Source organism: Desmodus rotundus, chromosome 8, assembly GCF_022682495.2.
Source record: "Desmodus rotundus isolate HL8 chromosome 8, HLdesRot8A.1, whole genome shotgun sequence".
NCBI classification, from domain to species: domain Eukaryota; kingdom Metazoa; phylum Chordata; class Mammalia; order Chiroptera; family Phyllostomidae; genus Desmodus; species Desmodus rotundus.
This window is the reverse complement of record NC_071394.1, coordinates 75,891,962-75,911,023: the sequence shown is the minus strand read 5'-3', so window position 1 is coordinate 75,911,023 and position 19,062 is coordinate 75,891,962. Positions and strand designations below refer to the sequence as shown.

Sequence of the window (19,062 nt, the reverse complement as noted above, 5' to 3'; positions counted from 1 at the left end):
ATACTGTATGGAAATAAGAATGAGTGAACCATTCTGACATAAAATGTGGATGAGTCTTACAAATAAAAGTTAAGTGAAAGATGGCAAACGCAAAAGAATATAAATATATTATGTGATTCTATTTATATTAAGCTTAAAACCAGACAAGATTAATCTATAGTATTAGAAGTTAGGATAGTGGTTACTTTGGGGAGAAAGCTGGGTAGGAGAAGTGTGGGGGTTGGGGAGCTTTAAGGGGCTTCTGGAATGGAGGTCGTCTTAGACTGTGTGGGCTTCTATATAACACTACCACAGACTGGGTGGCTTAAACAACAAAATTATTTCTCACAACTCTGGAGGCTGGAAAATTCAAGATCAAGGCACCAAAAGATTCAGTGTTTGGTGAGAGCTCCTTTCCCGGTACACAGATGACCTACTTCTAACTGTGTCCTCACATTATGAAAGTGGCGAGAGAGCTCTCCGGGGTGTCTTTTATAAGGACACTAATCCCATTCACAGGAATTCTACCCTCATGATCTAATTACCTTCAAATACCCCACCTCCTAATACCATTTTATTGGGGGTGGGGGGATTTCAACACGTGAATTTTGGGGAAACACAAATATTCAGTTCATACATGGGTCATATTCTATTTCTTGATGTGACTGCAGAATACATAGTTGTGTCCATTTGTGATAATTCATCAACCTACAAGCCAAAATGATCTGTGTGCTGTTTGGTATGTAGGTTATTCAGTAGTACCTCAGTACTTCTCGTTAATTCTTTGCGGAACACGTGATGAACGCAGAAAAATTTTCCAAGCAGCGAATGATGAATCACTTTCTCTTGTGGGGTGGCAGTGTGACTCATGCTACAAGTCCTGAGCTGTAAGCGTTAAGTGCTGAAACTTTTTTTTCTCATCAAAATGCAACAACTACAGGATTGGACGAGTTCTGAAGCTGAGTACCGAGGTATGACTGTATGTTTATAGCAGTTCATTGAAATTTTTAAATGATATCACCATGTGAAATTATCACTCTTATAGATGGGAAATATGTGTGTTTATCTCAATTCATGTAATAAAAGAACCCTCTGAGGTAATAAGTACTGTGATTATTTCCACTTTATAAATGAGGAAATTGAGGTACATAGGAATTAAGTAGTATGTCCAAAGTCTTACAACCAGGAAGGGGTAAAGACAGATTAGAACCCAGGCAATCTGGCACCGAGCCCACAAAGGATCCCTTCCTTCTAAAACTAGTATTTGGTGCTTCTGTAGCACATTTCTTCCTGGACATTCAAAGGGCTTTGAAATGTGACTCTAACTAAGTTGGATCTAAATCAGGAAGCACAGTCAAACCAAGTGAGGTGGCTTCACTAATGCCAATCATATACCACTGCTCTGTGAAATTAGGCCTAGAGAGGACAACAAATTTGCTTAACTTTGGCTGATAGAGTTGGGGTTACTATTGAGATTCATGTCAACTGTCTTTTCATTTTATTCGTTTATGCAAAATGTTTCACATACTCCAGATGTTGTTGCAACTCATTTTCTACAGCTTTGGAAATCCTAAGTTTAAAATTAGAAATAAAAGCCAAATAAGCATAATTTAGGAAAACAAAAACCTAAGGATAACATTCCTTATTAGTTTTGCCTTTAAATGTGCTCAAATTCTTTACAGATTACCACAAAACTCTACTTATACTTTCTATTTTATATTACTTTTACTATATGATTTTAATAATGCTAGTGTTTAGAACCCTGTATGTTAAAAATGATGAAGTTAGGATAAGATCTATTCTACCACTAGCAAAACAAACTCTATTACCTTGCTCTCATCTCAAGCCCAGCTGGAAAATAAGAGAATTATAAAATATATAATACACTTCGTGTGAATCTAATTTAGTAAGTGAACTACCTTGGAAAGACTTTAGTTATACGCAGTTTGGCAGAGAAATTCCATTTCATATGTATTACAAACAAATAAGCAACTGTAATTATGAAGGCACCTGTGTTAGGTCCCAATGAAAATCAGCATTTGGGCTAACAGTCAAGCGAAATAAATATAAGTTCCAGCTCTATGGCTGGCATTATGAGTGGAAATAACCCAATTCATAATATTTTTCTTGAATGATGACGTTTATTACTCAGTCAACAGAATTAGCTCACACATACGGCAAACAAATAGTTGTTGGTATCTGTTGATTTAAGGTTAACAACAGGCTGTTGTAATTTTGAGTTTCAGTGCATTCAACCAGACTAATCCTTGTGTCTAACAAGAAAATCAATACCTTTGAAATAATTAGGTTTGGGCTCTTGGGAATCTACTTCTGGGCAGAGAGCAGGCTCTACTTTAAATAATTACTGCCAGAACTACAACCAGTTTCCTTGCAAAAGCAAATCAATTCATCTATACTATTTTTTAGCCTCTATTCTCTGAAATCTGTGAAACAATGCCAGAATTGAAAATGCCCCTTACATTTCTATGCTTTTCAACTGGCTTTGAAATTTCAAGATTTGGAAAATGTAGTGTGAGATGAGGTCTGCATTCATTTTCCCTACATAGCATGAGAAAAACAACTCCCACATACCTTTTTCCACCTAAGATGACAGCCAATCTCAAAAAAGTTTAAATACCACAAGCATTTGAAAATATTCCAGAAGGTAAAGTTGAAATTTTTGAAGAGATCATTTTTAAAAAATGGTTTTGCAAGTAATTTTTCACTCTCCTCCTATATTTTTTACAAAATTAAACTTCAGGATCAGCCAGTAAGAAGAGATATTTTTTAAAATGCAATGATTGTCCTGGTAGATTTAATCCCTTGATGGTTCTTGATTATTCTTAACACCAAATTTCAGTAGACATTAAAAATTCAATATTTTATTACAGTTGCCTGTCCTCTGGGTACTTTGTGGTTCAAGTAGTTTAAAGAGCTGTGTGTTATGTTCATGGAATTCACAGATTACAACTGGTTTGCAAATAACTGGGAGGAAAATGATTTTTCCCTTAGAAAGGAGTAAGAAGAGGAGATAAATGAATTAATAATTAGGGAACCACTGGTAATGTTCCTACTTAATGAATACAAGGTGCTTATATAAACAGAAAAATCAGCCCCAAACACTTTTCTCCCGGCTGCATGACTTTGGACTTCCATGACTTGGCTATTCCTCAAAAGCACTGGAGAACTGAAGACAAGCAGCTGATAATACCTCACCATTTATTCTGTGATTCAGAAGGAAAAGTCTTAGCAAAAACAAGTTTACCACTACCTAAGTCATAATGGAAAGAGACAAGCATACTACACTACTAACATAAGACAAAATTTTATACATGTAAACCCCCAAATGCTATTGCCATTATACTTATTAAGGGGAAGCTTCATAGTAAGTTCAGATCACATTTCTTTAAAAAAAGTCTGGATATTGTTTTCATTCATGATATTCTTAGTGATTGGTTCAGATTTCCTGTGTCTTCATATATATCAGAATGAACAGAATATATTAGATACTCTAACAGTATCAAAGTAATGACTGTCAAATAAAGTTTAAAATGAAATGGTTGTGGCATATACACTACCCCACAGAACTCTCACAAGCATTAGATGATACATTCAAAAATTTAGTCTTCCACATAATAAATATCCAGCTTAATTTTGTCATCATAGACAAGTTAGTACCTACAATGGAAACAAGACATAGCAGTATTTAGATTGATTAAATGTTTACTGAATATCTACAGTGCACCCAGCATGGATGTGATAGCTACATTTTAGTTAAGAGGAGATGCAAATAAATTAACATTATTTGCTACTTAGAGCATATATTACAAACTGTAACATGTAACTTTCAGAGACAACAATCAAAAAGCATACAGAGGAGGTGAGGTCATTATTTTTTAGAGATTTATAACAATATAATCCTATAATTTTCTTCTGTCTCCAATCATATACTACCTTCAGCATCTTTTTGGAAGGAATCCAAGACCTAGTCTAAGTCGTGTAAGTGTAGGACTAACTGCTTCAGTGCAAATTTTCCAAATAATGTTTCATGCCAACCCATGTTTCATTGCTCAGTGCACTACACCTTTTACTTCTTGCCACCTCCAAGAAGTTTTAAAGCACAGCCTCAGAAATAAGATCCTGAGACACTTATGAACCTTTCACCCAAAATGAGTTAAATCATCAGGTATTCCCCTCTCCTCACAGTGAGGAGAGGGGATTACAGGAACTACTATAAAGAACACAAGGACAAAATCAAGGGAGAGGGTGGAAGTGGGGGAGGGAGGGGGGTTTGGCTGGGGTGGAGTGTAGGGATGGGGAGAAAAGACATACAACTGTAATTGAATAACAATAATTTTTTTAAAAAATCATCAGGTATTCCAATGGAATATAAGGAAAAATTTGCATCTGGGGCTGTATAGTACATGTGTTGACTTATTAACACCTAGCAGCAGGAACAAGGTCGCTCTACACGGTGAGAAATCAGATTATGGAACCTCCCAGCAAAGAGAGACTACCTTAGGATCAGCTGTAAGCAATCTGAAGGCTTGATACACTTGAGCTTCCTTTACGCCACCACCAAGATCCAAGAAGTTAGCTGGCTTCCCACCATTCAGGAAAATGATATCACAAGTAGCCATGGCGAGTCCAGCACCGTTCACTGTAAAATGCAAATGGCACGCAAGACAGAATAAATTTAGCAACATCAAATGGTGCATAAACTTTTTTCCTCCACTGTACTGCAAAAGAGAACCCTGTCATAAAGGGCCAATTTCTGCCCTATTTGGAATTCTATTCAACCAGATTAAGTTCACAGACTTTTAGGATAAGGAATCAGAAAATGTGCCTACAAAGAATAACCAAAAAAGACCTGGGAATGGGGAGATAGATTTATTGAAAAGTTAAATCAATCTGGGAAATGGAAAGAAGGGAAGAGTTTAAATGAGTTATCAATTTGGGCTAGTTAGTAATAAAGGAGCGAGTTTTAGATTCTGGAAAGTATAGTGTTCAAGAGAATCAGAAAAGAGAGAAAAAAGCTGTGAAAAGTATCTAGGGCCTATGAGTTACATTCTTTTAATATGCTGTAAGAGACTTAAGTAAAAATGGAATTCTTTTAGTTTTTTGTTTGCTGAGAATACATCCCTTTGAATGTAGCATCCCTCTGGGGCTGAACCATGGGCATCTCAACTTCAACAGGATTCCACCCACTTTTACACTGAGTGCAACCACCCCTGTTGACATGTCATCAGGACGAAGTCAGAAAACAAACGAACAAATGACAACTCAAACGACATTCCTATTCCCTGTTCCTTTTTCAACACAGTATTAAAAATGTTCAGTAGCAACCTGATCAGTACAACTAGAATCAACGTGTGCTAACATTTTAGGAGCTTTTCTTTAAAAACCAAGTAAAGAGTTTTAACATCAAATTCCTATTTTCCATAGTTAAGTTTTATTGATCAATTGTACTTCTTTTGTTTCTTATGCTTAATTATATGAAATTACTTTCCTCAGGTTAGAAAAGGAAAAGAAAGGAAAGGGAAAGGAAAGGGGAAAGGAAAAGAAAAGAAAGAAAAGTAAAAGAAAAGAAAAGAAGAAAGAAAATCTGAACTCAGTAAAAACTCTCAAGGTGAAGTACCTCTCAATTTTTTTTCTGACACTTGAATTCCCCAGACAATTGAACTGTGACTAATTTAATTATTTCTGGGTCAACTAAAATAAAAATGGTTTATATAAGATCTTAAAACAATCTAAAATGTGCTGGCCAAGTTGGTCAAATCATGCACACTCATACAGAGGGTACAAAGAATCTGTACTTAATATGTTCTAAATATACCATTATAACTTTCTCCTCTCTGAATGTCTACAAATATTGAGAGCACATTAGCTTATCAAGATCAGAATGACGTGAGTGATGGGTATATCTCAGCTATTGCTCCAATGCAAAGCAAGAGCTTTTGATATCACTTGTAATTAGATGTCATTTTCTATTGTATTGAATGGCAAACTACTGAATGAGGTCTATTCTGTTCTGAATATAAAAATACTATTGGTTTAATGAGCTACAAATCATTTTTATTTTAATTCCATTAAAATTAAGATCTGTTTCCAGTGCAATAAATTGGTTCCAACATAACACAGAAGCATATAAATCTCAGTACTATATGCTGTAGACAATAACAAAAGCTGTGTTGCCTCTCTAGAACCATTCTTATTTCAACTGAATAAGCCATTTTCACAAATTTAGGTGAGTATGACAAAATCAACTGTTTTATTAATAAACTGGTATAATGGATTAAACATTTTATCATTTGGTTATCAAAGAAGCTGAAATTTGAGAATAATAATAAAAGTATATGTTTGTTTCTATTCCATACGAGAAAGTAATTTTGTCTGAACCCAAATTTCAGAATAGTTCCTACCATACTGGCATTGCCTGGAGCAGCAAAGGTTCCAGTTTTTATTAAGCTAAGTTTAACTGAGATGCTTGAGAACAGTAGTTCTCAACTGGGGTGACGTTGCCTATCAGAAGATACTCTGCAATGTTTGGAGACACTTTGGTTGTCACAAGTAGAAGGTGCTGGTGGCACCTAAAGGCCAAGGGGTACTGCTGAATACTTTACAATGCACAGGAGAACCCCCACAGCAAAGAATTCTCCCACCTAGAATGTCAATAGTGCCAGAGTTGAGAAACCCTGTTTAAACCATTGACCAAAATAAACTTTGAGAAGAAACTTTGAATTGTATCCTAAGACTTTTAGGTACAAAAATATCTTATGTTTACTTGCTATTAGCAAATAACAAGTCAGAAATCAGTACTTCCTGAATTCTGCAAAAATCCACAAATCATTCTTTTGATATAACTGATTTCTTACCAAAGCAAGCAATATTCCCATCCAGTCCTATGTATTTTAAATCATATTTGGCAGCTTCATTTTCAATGGGCTCATTTTCTGATCTGTCGTCCATAGCAAATATGTCCTTCTGCCGGAATTCTGCGTTGTCATCAAAGTTTATCTTGGCATCAAAACAGACAACTAAATTTTTTAAAAAAGGAAGATATATGAATATCTCTTATGATCTATAATTAAGTTCTATAGGCTTGCAGGTACAGGAGAAAAATAAAAGTAAGATATTGTCGTCTTATCTCATAATATGGACAGGAAAAGCTGTTGTGGCTTTCTTGACCTTAAACTTCAGAGCTACAAAGACAAATATCAAATGATCCCTGTTCTCAAGGGACTTACATTCTAACAAGGAACACAGTAACTTATATCTGTTGGTCTCTATTCAATAAAATAATGTAAGTTGCTATCACCCATTAAAAGCTAAGACTGCCAGCTACATAAAGCTTTGATTACCTATTCTTACTACATTTCTTATTTTTTAGTAATTAACCACTGATCATCACCTTTCCCTTTGATGCAAAAGATGCTAGACAATAACACTTCATTCTGCTGTCTTTGTCTTTCTTCTGACGATGTGGAGTGAAAGTTTTATTTAATCTGTAACCTTACCAATATTTCTGAAAGATGCAGTAGAAAGACAAATGGTAGCTTTGATAAAAAAAAATTAGTAATAATAACCAACTTCCTCTCAAGGCCTCAGTTTTCTTACTTGGAAAAAGGAAATAATTCCTAGGCTGCTGATATACTTACTTTAGGGTCTACTAAAATAAATACCATCATCTTGATGTGTGAAGGACATGACTCTTTTGATTCAAGTTATAAAACACTAAGAGACTAGGAGTGGTCAGATACAATGCAAGGTTGCCAGGCGTCATCAGTAATGCCATCCCTACTCCCTGGTTCTGGGAGTCTCTTAACACTTTCAGTGGCCAAGGGCTCTGGAAACAGTGAAATTCACTCAGTGATAAGGATGGACTGCAGAGTGCTTACCCTGATATACAGGAGATCTGATCTTCCGCATGTACAATCAGGGAGACAGTGCAGTGAGGTGGGGTAGTGCAATGGTTTCTGGGATCTGATCCCTTTTATTATATCTACTTAGGGTAGAAGCTGGTTATCTATGATGCCATTCCATCATAACTTCCTTTACTTTACTTGAGATATTGATAGGCAGGGATCTCTGACCAAGAATTCACAGGTGTTACTCTTCTCCTGCAGCATCACTGATAGGCACCTAACTCTTAAAAAGGAAACAACGACCCTGGCACATTTCAATCAAAAGCAATGACTATAGTCTGTGGATCCCTATTTCTTTCCATTTGTTTCCTATGGAAAGAAAATATTGTTACATTATGACATCCTGGGGTTAAGGACCCTAGGGAGTGGTTTTTCTCAAGGGTCTCTCTACCATAATAATCAAGTACTCTGATACTAATCTGTGCAGATCTAGCATATGAACATCTAAGAATACTCAGCATAAATAAAAGTCCAAACCACAAATTACTTAAAGTAGCCCTGACTGACAGAGAGAATCTTGTATGGAAGTTAATGCCTGCCTGAGTCCTTAGTCCTGCCACAAAAATGTCCAACCACAACCCACATACTGTGAATACATGGAGCAAATGAGTAATTACTTTCCAGGACACTGAAATCTTAATGATGGAATCTTACAATTACCGAAGGAATTGGCCAATGTTCTCTGCTTGCTACAATGGCATTTTCTCAGCAGTTAATGACCTGTGTAATAATCAATAGGAAAGCAACTTCATTCTTGGCTGTCCACTGGGTTTATAAATACATTTTAACTAATTTATTAGTAACTGTAGCTCGTCCATTACTCATTGGCAAGACTACTTGTAACTGACACCTTTGAAATGAATCAGCAAAAGCTACCAAATTGACTTCCTAAGTGAAGAGTTTCAAATAAAAGAATTCTTGGTCAAGATCAATAAACTAGTAAATCAAAAGAGGTCCAGGCTGATCTTTGCCCCTGACAAAGTCTACACTTACAAGCAACTTGAGAGAGAGCATAATTAATGGGTATGTACACAAAATTCTGAAGGCAGGCCTAGCTAAATGTCTGCAAACTCAGATTTTCAAGATGCTTTCTTCCTGTGGTATGATGTATATGCCAAATACAGAAATAAGCTGACTACTTGGGGGCCACCCTGCAAGAACTTGAGAGTTTAACCAGAGCTTCAAGGTGGTGACTGGAATAAAAAGGATACCTATTGGGAGAAGTAAAGACGTATCTACAGGCATCTGTAGGTACAGATGTGGGATAAAAGGTGTTATCTACAATGGCTCCTTGCTCATTGTTCCTTCTGCAGAGAAAACTAAATGACATACCTAGGTCAATGTACGTGTCCAAGTACTTTGGAAAGTTAAAAACCTATATAAACAGGCAGGGGACTTAGGAGTTAGGAAAAGTAATCTAAAGCCCAAATCTTTCGGGGGAGGGGTGGAGTGAAGGGAATAAGAAGGTACATGGACTCCATCAGACATATATTTATTATACTTGCTTAACATTTTAGAAGTAGTTCCAAACATACAAAGTGCTTTCTTGTTTTACTACTTCAGTTTATGTTATCTCCTGAAAGTTTTTCTCTGAATTGGACCATTTAATTTACTCTAACATCAAAAACACCTGTCTGTATGAGTTACAACTCTGGCACCTCCTATTCAGGCAGCCAATCACCTCTCTTAAGCCCAGCAGCCTTATGTATAAAATGGGGAGCAGAGAATTTTGTACTGCACGGTGTTGCTCGAATGAGAGAAGGCACGCAAAGCACTCAGCTGCACAGACAACTGGCACTCACAGGCCATTCTCTACACGCAAAGTGCTTTCATGCACTCAGAGCTTCCTGCTGCTGCAGCCAGGCTATAGGACTCTCCTCTCTTCCTCTCACCCCAAGTGACTTGCACTTTGTCCACTCCCTTATAATCCTAAACTTCTGTGTAGAATAAATCTAAACTAATGCCTGGGGGAGTTTACATCTACACATGTTACATATGGTTTTTCAATAAAATGCCACCTTCAGAATCCAAATATGTGTCTAAGAGAGTTCATGTACTTTCTTATTCCCCTCACTCCACAACCCCCCCAAAAGATTTAGGCTTTGAGGGCAGCAACTCGGTTTTGGATTACCTTTCTTAACTCCTAAGAATTTTCTCACGGAAATAATTTTAATGGCTGGCATTTCAGGCTTTGAATTGACAAAGAAGGAAATTTTCTTCTAAAGGATGAAGGAGACGCCTCTATTGACCCTCAATCACACTTAACACTGCATAAGGCCAGGGCGGCTACAGCCTGGTATGTGACAGCTCCGAGAGAGAGCCAAAGTCAGAGGTGGCCAAGCACGTTCCCTCAGGGCAGTTCACTGCCTGTTTCTGTGAACAGGGTTTTACTAGAATGAAACCACGTCAGTTCATTTATGTATCTCTGTAGCTCCTGTCCCGAGAGTCCCACAGCATAGATGAGTAACTGCAACAGAGATCATCCAGCCCATTACAGAAAAAGGCTGCCCATTCCTGCTAAGTCACAGTTCTTGTCACCTTAGTACCCTGCTTTAACTGAGACAGTAGCCTTAGGGACTATATTTATTATGGTGAATGAGAAACTTAGAAAAGTGCATCCTACTAGCTTGAAAACAAACAAAAAGCATAGCAAACAAAACAAAGAAAAACTTGCAATTACCACAAAAGTAGATTAATCCCTGAATACTGACTGACTCTTACATGCTTATTTGCCCCTGTAAGACCCCTCCAAGTATGTGCTGAGAACCGGTGTGTTAAAAATGGACTGATGCCTCTGTCAGCAGCAGGCAAGAAAACACACTTGCGTGCTCAAACCTTAGCTTCTTCATTTAGTAAAACAGCAAACTGTGGTAAAATGTATTTTTAGAGATGCCGAGCTTGGTTCAGACATGAAGACTTTCAATGTCACAATAATAAAACTTCAATTCTTTAGGAAATTCAACTTGAACAAAGGCCATTCTGTGTACAAAGTGGGTGAAAAACACACCTATTAATATTTATAAAACAATTTTCACCATCAAAAGCACATTGTTACATGCTTGATAGGTTATACAAATGAATTTTCTTTCTGAGCAAATATCAAAGAAACCTGCAGCACTTATATTCACAGGGTGTTTTTGTTGTTTTGTTCTGTGGTGTGAGATTCTGTGAGCTCCTAATTCAACAACCTCCATGAAGAACATGACTGGCAGTTAGCAGCCTCTGACCCCAGAGTTTTACCAGAAGAATGTGCCATGGAATTAAACAAAAAAAAACTACATTTCAGAGGGGAACTCACACACAAAAGAAACATAAAAACAGCAGGAAACAAGACTGTCATAATTAGTTTGAAAAATAATCTGTCTTCAAGCAGTGTACTGCATTTGATTTATGACAAATAAGTATAATGTGCTATTGAAATGCACCTCGCCAAAGTGGCCTTAAAATGCTGATACTTTCAAATCGGTCCCACTTTCCATTAAATATTGATGTTCCAAGAGTTTTACACTTTTCAGAACTTTCTTTAGTTGCTGTGAAAAGAGAAAATAGATACAAGGAGTGATGGGGGTTTGGAGATAGGTAGAGAACCGAAAATGTTCTTGAAAATAGAAGTCCTGTGTATAAAGACAGAAAAAGAGAAACACCCACCGACAACACAGGCACTTGCTAACACAAGCAACAGGGTTGCTGTTTAGGGAAACTAATATGAAGCAAGAAAGGGATGTGTTGTTCCAGTGAACCTCAAGCCATCCTTAAGTTAGTTCTCATGGAACTTTGGCCAGATAGTCACTGTTTTAAATGGGGTTTCATTCCTTTAGCTTGGTGAATGGATTCGTGCTCCAACTGACAAAGATGACTTAGAGGAGGTATTCTTAATCTGGGGATTCATGCATGATTGTTGGATTGTTGGATTGTTGGATTGTTGGATTGTTGGATTCTTAATCTACTGACATGTTGCATGAGATCACTCTCTGATGGGAGGTGCTATGCCATGCACTACCATATGTTTGGCAACCTGGCCTCTACCCACTAGAAACAAGTAGCAACCTGCACCTCAAGTTGTAACAAAGAAAAATGGATGTTAACTAGACTTACTGTGGTTGTGTTATATACCTGAAACTAACATAACATTATAGGTCAATTATATCTCAATTAAAAAAATGTTTTTAGACATTGTCAAACATCTTCTAGAAACCAAATGCCCACCTTTCCCATTGAGAAACATTATTTTAAAGATAGGAGCCTGTGTGCAGGCAGATCTGGCTGAAAGTGGGAAGAAATGAAATAAGACATAAAATCCCAGTGGCTTACAAAATAAGAAAATGAGTGAATGAATATAAGTCGATAAATGATAAAAAAAATTTGCTGCTAACTTGGCCACAATTTAATGACTTAATTCTAGCACTACAATTGGACAACCAAGGAAAATAGTTATTAGGTTCTCTTTGACTAATGACCAGTTTATTTTCATTTCAGTAAGTTAGGTCATTCCAGTAGACATGTTTTGACTCGGTGACCCCTTTTCCATCAAGAAACTGCCTTTATCCTATACCATGGGAGTCCAACTAAGCAGCTGGTATAGGCATGAACATGTGACACAAGCAGGACCAATCAGAATAGCCTGCAAGTTTGCTATGGTTGCTGGAGGAGCTTCAGGAGGACTGGAGCACTCTCTGCTGCCCTGCAGAAGCCTGGCTGACAAAGCACAGATTCAGAGGCAAGAAGGGCTGAAAGGACCAGAGAATCCCAGATTCCCTTCATGATTTAAGCCAGTCCACTCCTTAAGACTACCCTGTTATATAAGTAAAATAAGTACACCTCCCCCACTGTGGACTTTTTCACAAAAACTAGGCTGATGGAGATTTCTATCACTAATAACCATTATAGACCTAACTGATAGTCACTAAACTACTTGCAGTCAGTAGTGCCAAATCATATTCTTTGAATCAGATTATAAATCATGTTAGAAAAAATCGTTCCTAGACAGTTCTTTCTCAGTGTCAACAATGTCCCATGGGTGACCTAGCAGCACAGATGTACCAAGGGTATTGCTCCCATTCAACCCAGCATCATCTGCAAGTATATGACCAAGCACTTGGGTTTTAAAAAATGTTCATCATCAAGCAATGGAAGACTGAAAAAATTCTCTTACAAAGATGCTCTACAATGAATAAGATTAAAGTAAAAATGTTTGGTGTGATGCCTAGTTCCTTAAACTTCTAAATTAAAAGAGTAATTATTAAACCAAAGTTTAATGTGAAGGCTTATATGTTCTCCTATTACTGATCTAAATGAAAAAATTAAATATTAAGATTATCAATATTGCTAAGATATAAATGATTGCTTTTACAGCTCCTAAATAAAGGACTGCTTTAGGGGACTGTGACAATGATGATCAATTTGTACGTTTGGTCATTAATCACCGTTTCCTAATTGGGTTTAATTTGACTACTGTTCATTAGAGTTATAAACCAACACACTCATTTAATTGTAATTAAATTCAATAGCTGAACTTTTATGGTACAGTGAACAAATTAAGAGCTAGATAATTTTGCTCTTAAAAAATATCACATTAAGACTTATGTTTTAATGAACTGTATACGTGGAATGTATTTTTATGATGAATCATTCAAAAAAGCTCAAGAATTTTTCTTTCTCTTAACAATTAAAAAGAAATCTACAGATTTCACAAGGTTTTACAAATACCCTGTAGGAAAAGGTTTTCACACCCGTTCCCTGCTGCCAGACCACATTCTGTGACTGACAACTTCCCAAAGGACTGAATGAAAATAGTATTACAGCCTAATTTTTGTCCCACTCCATGGCTGAATTTCCATTTTATAAATATGAAATAACCAGGCTGCCTGTGCATACTAGTTTGAAAAGCAATATATGACCTTTAAGAATGTATATTGAACTCCTTTCTCTTTCATTTCTTGGATTTAATTATCAGCCACTCAATGCAGCATGAATTTTGACAGATAGTCCCAAACTGGAACTACTTCTAGATCAATCAGATGAAAGCAAATTAAGAGTTTAAGAGGAAAAACGAAAAAAAAAAAAAAGAGGCACGTCAGGATAAGTTAGCCTGGCACATTAAATCAACATACACACTGTCGTGAGAGACACATGGGTTCGAATCCCAGCTAATTGCTCATGCAGGAGTTAATTTTTCAGTTCTCTACAAGATGAAAACAACACTCCTAACTGCACAGTTGCTGTAAGTAATAAAAAAGAATACAAGTAAAAGTTTATCATAGTGCTTGACATAGAGTACAAAAAAGAGCTCAAAAGTTCAAAAGACTTCCTGTCTATAATATACTAACAATACGTCACAAATTTTAAATGTTTTAAAAACATTTATGAATAAGGTAGTTTGTTTATAAATGACATACCACAGATTTTTATATGGTGGTCACTTGTGTAAACCATGAAATATAATATTTTCAATTACTTCCTCAACATGAGCTCTTTGCCTGTCCTAATATGAAATGTTTAAAACAACAACGACAAAACAAATAGACAAAAAGGTAAAGTCTATACCCTTCCTGGACTACTGCTGTACCTCAGAAAAGGAATTACATTTTATGAATGTCAGGAACTACATTTTATTAATGTGTTTGACAGTGGATGCTTACACAAACACAAGTCACCTCATTTTGACAGCCACCCTTTTGGAGAAAAGAGAAAAAAGAAAAAAAAAGAAACAACCATGAGGTTTAACTTAGGTCTGTGGCCAGGAATGAAGATCCCGAGTCTGAACCCAGACCCCTCTCTAAAACACTGAATACTCTTCACAAACATCACTCACACATGGGTATCTGACAGCAATTTGGGGACAGGTAGGCAAATACAAGATGCTAGGGCAAAGGTCTCCTGAGGGGCCTCTTTCCAGTGACCTCTTGATCCCCTCCTAACCTAGGGGCACAGTGACTCTTTCTTATATTCGGCCATCCCTCGGACAGAATTCAGGGGATCCAGGAATTGGGTAAGTGGAGAGGGGTATTCACTATTGTTTCCTTTGTTCTTTTGTTCAGGCAGAGCTATACCTGCAACAGACAGCTCTGAATTAAAGCATGAACACACACACACAAACACAAAGCCCCATTCACCTTGGTCTACAACATGGTTGTATTTGCACATAACAGATCACTTCATTTACCAATCCAATGGCAGATCCCTATTTACTGACTGCCCACAACACTCTAGGTAGCATGCAAGACATTGAGGGTAAAATGCACTAGAAAAGACAAGGTTCACAGAACTTACTTTCTGGTATCACTACCTTATCTACCTTATACCCCCAATGATACACACAAACACAAGCTTTGGATATTGAATTAATAAATAATATTATTTAATTAATGTTAATTAATAACAACATTGAATTATTAAGTACTTTCTGTATGCAGAACAAAGTGTTGGTGGTGGGTGCTGAGCTATAACACAGTTATTTATACTCTTCAAGTACCTGATGGATAAGAAAAACCTCCCCCACAAAATTGCTCCCTTCTGAAGTGGAAGCTCATAATTAAGTAAGGTGAAACAGTTGGATGGTGGGACACCAGGGGCTTCACCAAGATGATATACATCCAGCAGGTGACACAAAGTGAATTTATATAGATGAGGGCAAACTAAAAAGCTTCAAGTGGGTCATAAAAGCAGGTATGTTCATTACACCCAAGTGCAGTGGCTCCTGTTTTCACCCAAATCTTTACCATAGTGATTAGCCTCAAAAAATGACGGGGTGCTGGAGGATGGATGTCTCTAAATAAAACAAGAAGTAGCCTCCTCTGAAGCTTGGCATTTGTTTACAAACAAATTCAAGTGCTGAAATGTTCAACTGCATCATGGGAGCATTTGAAACTACAGCAGAAATTAAATTACCGAAAGAAATTAATGCAGAGCTGCTGCTACAGTTTTTTGTACAATTTAATTTATAGTTTGCATAAATAATTATAATCATTTGTTTTCTCTCATTTATTTATTTATTTTTTTACCTTGTCCTTCTGGAGTTTCACCAAAGGGGTTCACTTCCACCTGAGTAGCATCAATTTTCAGGAAGAGATTATACAGCTTCTTAATTTGATCTGCAGCCTAAATGTGATCAAGTGAAATGAAATTACACCAAAGCAGTAAAAGAACATTTATTCTGCTGAATTAATGAAACATTACAAATAACATGCTATGTCTTTATTTTCTGTTAGGTTTTCTGAAGGGAAAAACAGAAAAGCATAATAATTGTTTTAATTTCCATTGCTATTCATTAGAAGGAATTGCTCAACTTTCCTCCAGACACCACAATGGATCATTATCAAGACAACAAAATATTTTCAGTATGGCCTAAAGTGCTGTTAATCTTTCTGTAAATTATCATGTCCGTATTAGCCGAGCTATACCACAATGTGAGCTACAATCGTTAACACAAACAAGTTTTATTTAAGTAAAAGGTAAATATGATTTTGAGAGTTTATAATGACTAGGTTTTCCTAATTATACTGGAATAAAAGTTATATCCATCAATCCAAACCTATAATCTGTAAAACAAGAATTACTGTGTCTAATGGAAACTGTCGCAAGAAAAAGAAAGTCCTACATAGTGCAGTTAATGAACATGGAAAACAGTTTGTCTCAAAGGCATAAACCACAGAGAGCAAGAATATCCAAGGTTTCCCCGATGTATGTCCTATCTCATTTTTCTCACTCTGCTTGAAGTTCACTCACTCATTCACTTTCAACCAAGATTTATAAACTGCCTCTGTCCCAGCTTGCTGGTATTGTGTGAACTGGGGCTCGGGTAAGAAGACATTATGAATGGGGCATGACACAGCCCTGGATGGCTCATAGCTACACTGTACACAGCCAGGGGCATCACACAGCAAGGCTGTGCAGTCACAGCTGAGTGTTGGCCATCAGTCTTGTGTCTGATTCCATCTTATTTCCTAGTCATGGATTTTGCTTTGCTGCATTTTTGCTTATCACCCCAGCCCTATATAATTTGTCCTTGGAAACATTATTTGGCTTTTTCCTATCTCTACTCTATATTGGAGCTGAATCTTGGAGGCTGAGTTTCTAAGGCTCTTGGGCTCAGCTCTGCACATGGGAAGCAGCAGTGGGAGCCAGGAGAGAGGGGAAGGCAAAGCTGGGGAATATCTTCCCCCTTCTTTCTCCCTGGCGCAGCATCTCCTGCTCCTACCAGACAGGCCCACCAGGGCTCTAGCTTCTGTATCCCAGTGTCCAGTTAGTACCACCACCTCCCCTTGGTCCCCAAGCATGCAGGTAACAACCAATTACTAACTGCCTGTTGATATTTAGCTCCACATTGCCTCTCTGTCCATTCTGAAGCATCTGAGCTCTTACAACATCTATGTGACTATGTAACTGACTCCTCAGAATAAAATCCCAATGGGGCAAATACTGAGAGTGGTTTCTTTGTTCCAGTACTGACTGAAGAACTGGAGATGGAACTCATATTATTTATTTTATGTTTATTTGTAAACTTCCTTAAATCCTAATTTGAAACCCAGTGGGCATAAATAAACAAACATACATAAAGAGTATAACTGAATATTTCTTAATTAGGGGGAAAGGATAATACATGCATGACACAAAATTCCCAAGGCACATCAAAGTCTCCGTCTGAGCCTTCCTGGATTCCCTGGCCACGTAGCTCCCACTCAACTCCTGCAGCAGCCACCTTAGCACTTGGTGCTACATTGAGAGATATTCTATTAACATGCAAGCATGTGTATTTTTCACTCATCTTTTATAAAAAAACACATTTGGTTCTATACCTTCTTTCTTTTCTTAACAGATTTTTTTGTTTTTTTCTTTTTTAATTTGTATTGTTATTCAATTAGTTGTCTGCCTTTTCTCCCCATCCCTCCACCCCACTCCAGCCAAACCCACCTCCCTCCCACACCTCCAGCCTCCCCCTTGATTTTGTCCATGTGTCCTTTATAGTAGTTCCTGTAATACCCTCTCCCCACTGTCCCCTCCCCACTCCCCTCTGGTTATTGTTAGATTGTTCTTAACTTCAATGTCTCTGGTTATATTTTGTTTGCTTTTTTCTTTTGTTTTTTATGTTCCAGTTAAAGGTGAGATCATATGGTATTTGTCCCTCACCGCCTTGCTTATTTCACTTAGCATAATGCTATTCAGCTCCATCCATGCTGTTGCAAAGGATATAAGCTCCTTCTTTCTCTCTGCTGCATAGAATTCCATTGTGTAAATGTACCATAGTTTTTCCATCCACTCATTTGCTGATGGGCACTTAGGTTGCTTCCAGTACTTGGCTATTGTAAATTGTGCTGCTATGAACATTGGGGTGCATAGGTTCTTTTGGATTGGTGTTTCAGGGTTCTTAGGGTATCAACTGCAAAGAAGGAAATGAAACTGTCACTGTTTGCAGATGACATGATAGTGTACACGGAAAATCTTAATAGATTTCTAAAGCCTTCATCAGCCACACAAATAGAGGGACCTTATTCTTTTCAGTGGATGCATAGTATCTTATTGTATGGATGTATCACAACTCATTTAACCTGGCTCTTTAATAATGGCCATGTGGTTTCCAATAGTCTGACATTCCTTCAAAAGTATTCCTTCAAATACTTCAAATAGTCTGACATTCACTCTTCAAATTTCACTCTTCACTCTTCAAATGCCGCCTGACCTATCTCTGCATGGACACCATACATGTGATTAAAACCTGCAGGATAACTTCCCAGCAGTGGAACAAAGAGGGGTGTGGGCATTTCAATAATAAAAGGTTATCAGAAATTGTATTTGGTAAAAGCTGCTACTAAATCCCCTCCTACAAACTGGGTCCATGGAGATTGCTGCTCTAGTCATAACCATCAGCCATCTGGCTCTTGGCCAGTGTGCCAGGTGAAAATGCATATTCCATTTATAGTTTTAATTTAAATTACTCATATTAGGAAATGAATTTGAGAATTATTCTATGAGCTTAAGAGACATTTGTATTTCCTCTTCTGTGAATTCTGTCCTTTTTTCTGTTGAGATGTGAAGTCTTCATCTCATTAATTAATGAGGTATTGTCACATGAAGGAAATTAGCTCATTATCTTATATCATTTGCAAAAACTTTTTTTTAACATTTGCCCATGATGTTGTTACTTCTGCCACATGGAAATTTA

The 19,062-nt window shown here is 37.2% G+C and overlaps 1 protein-coding gene across 2 annotated transcripts in view; it reads right to left on the bottom strand.

Moving 5' to 3' along the window:
• SUCLG2 (succinate-CoA ligase GDP-forming subunit beta) overlaps nt 1-19,062 on the bottom strand; it is a 283,719-nt gene that overhangs the window by 111,281 nt on the left and 153,376 nt on the right. For both annotated transcript variants that reach the window (XM_071222260.1, XM_024556623.4), the window contains exons 7-9: nt 15,905-16,001; nt 6,855-7,016; nt 4,497-4,639 (exon numbers count right to left, since the gene is read on the bottom strand). In XM_071222260.1, the coding sequence (XP_071078361.1) occupies nt 4,497-4,639; nt 6,855-7,016; nt 15,905-16,001 (402 nt within the window). The remainder of the gene's footprint in view (nt 1-4,496; nt 4,640-6,854; nt 7,017-15,904; nt 16,002-19,062) is intronic.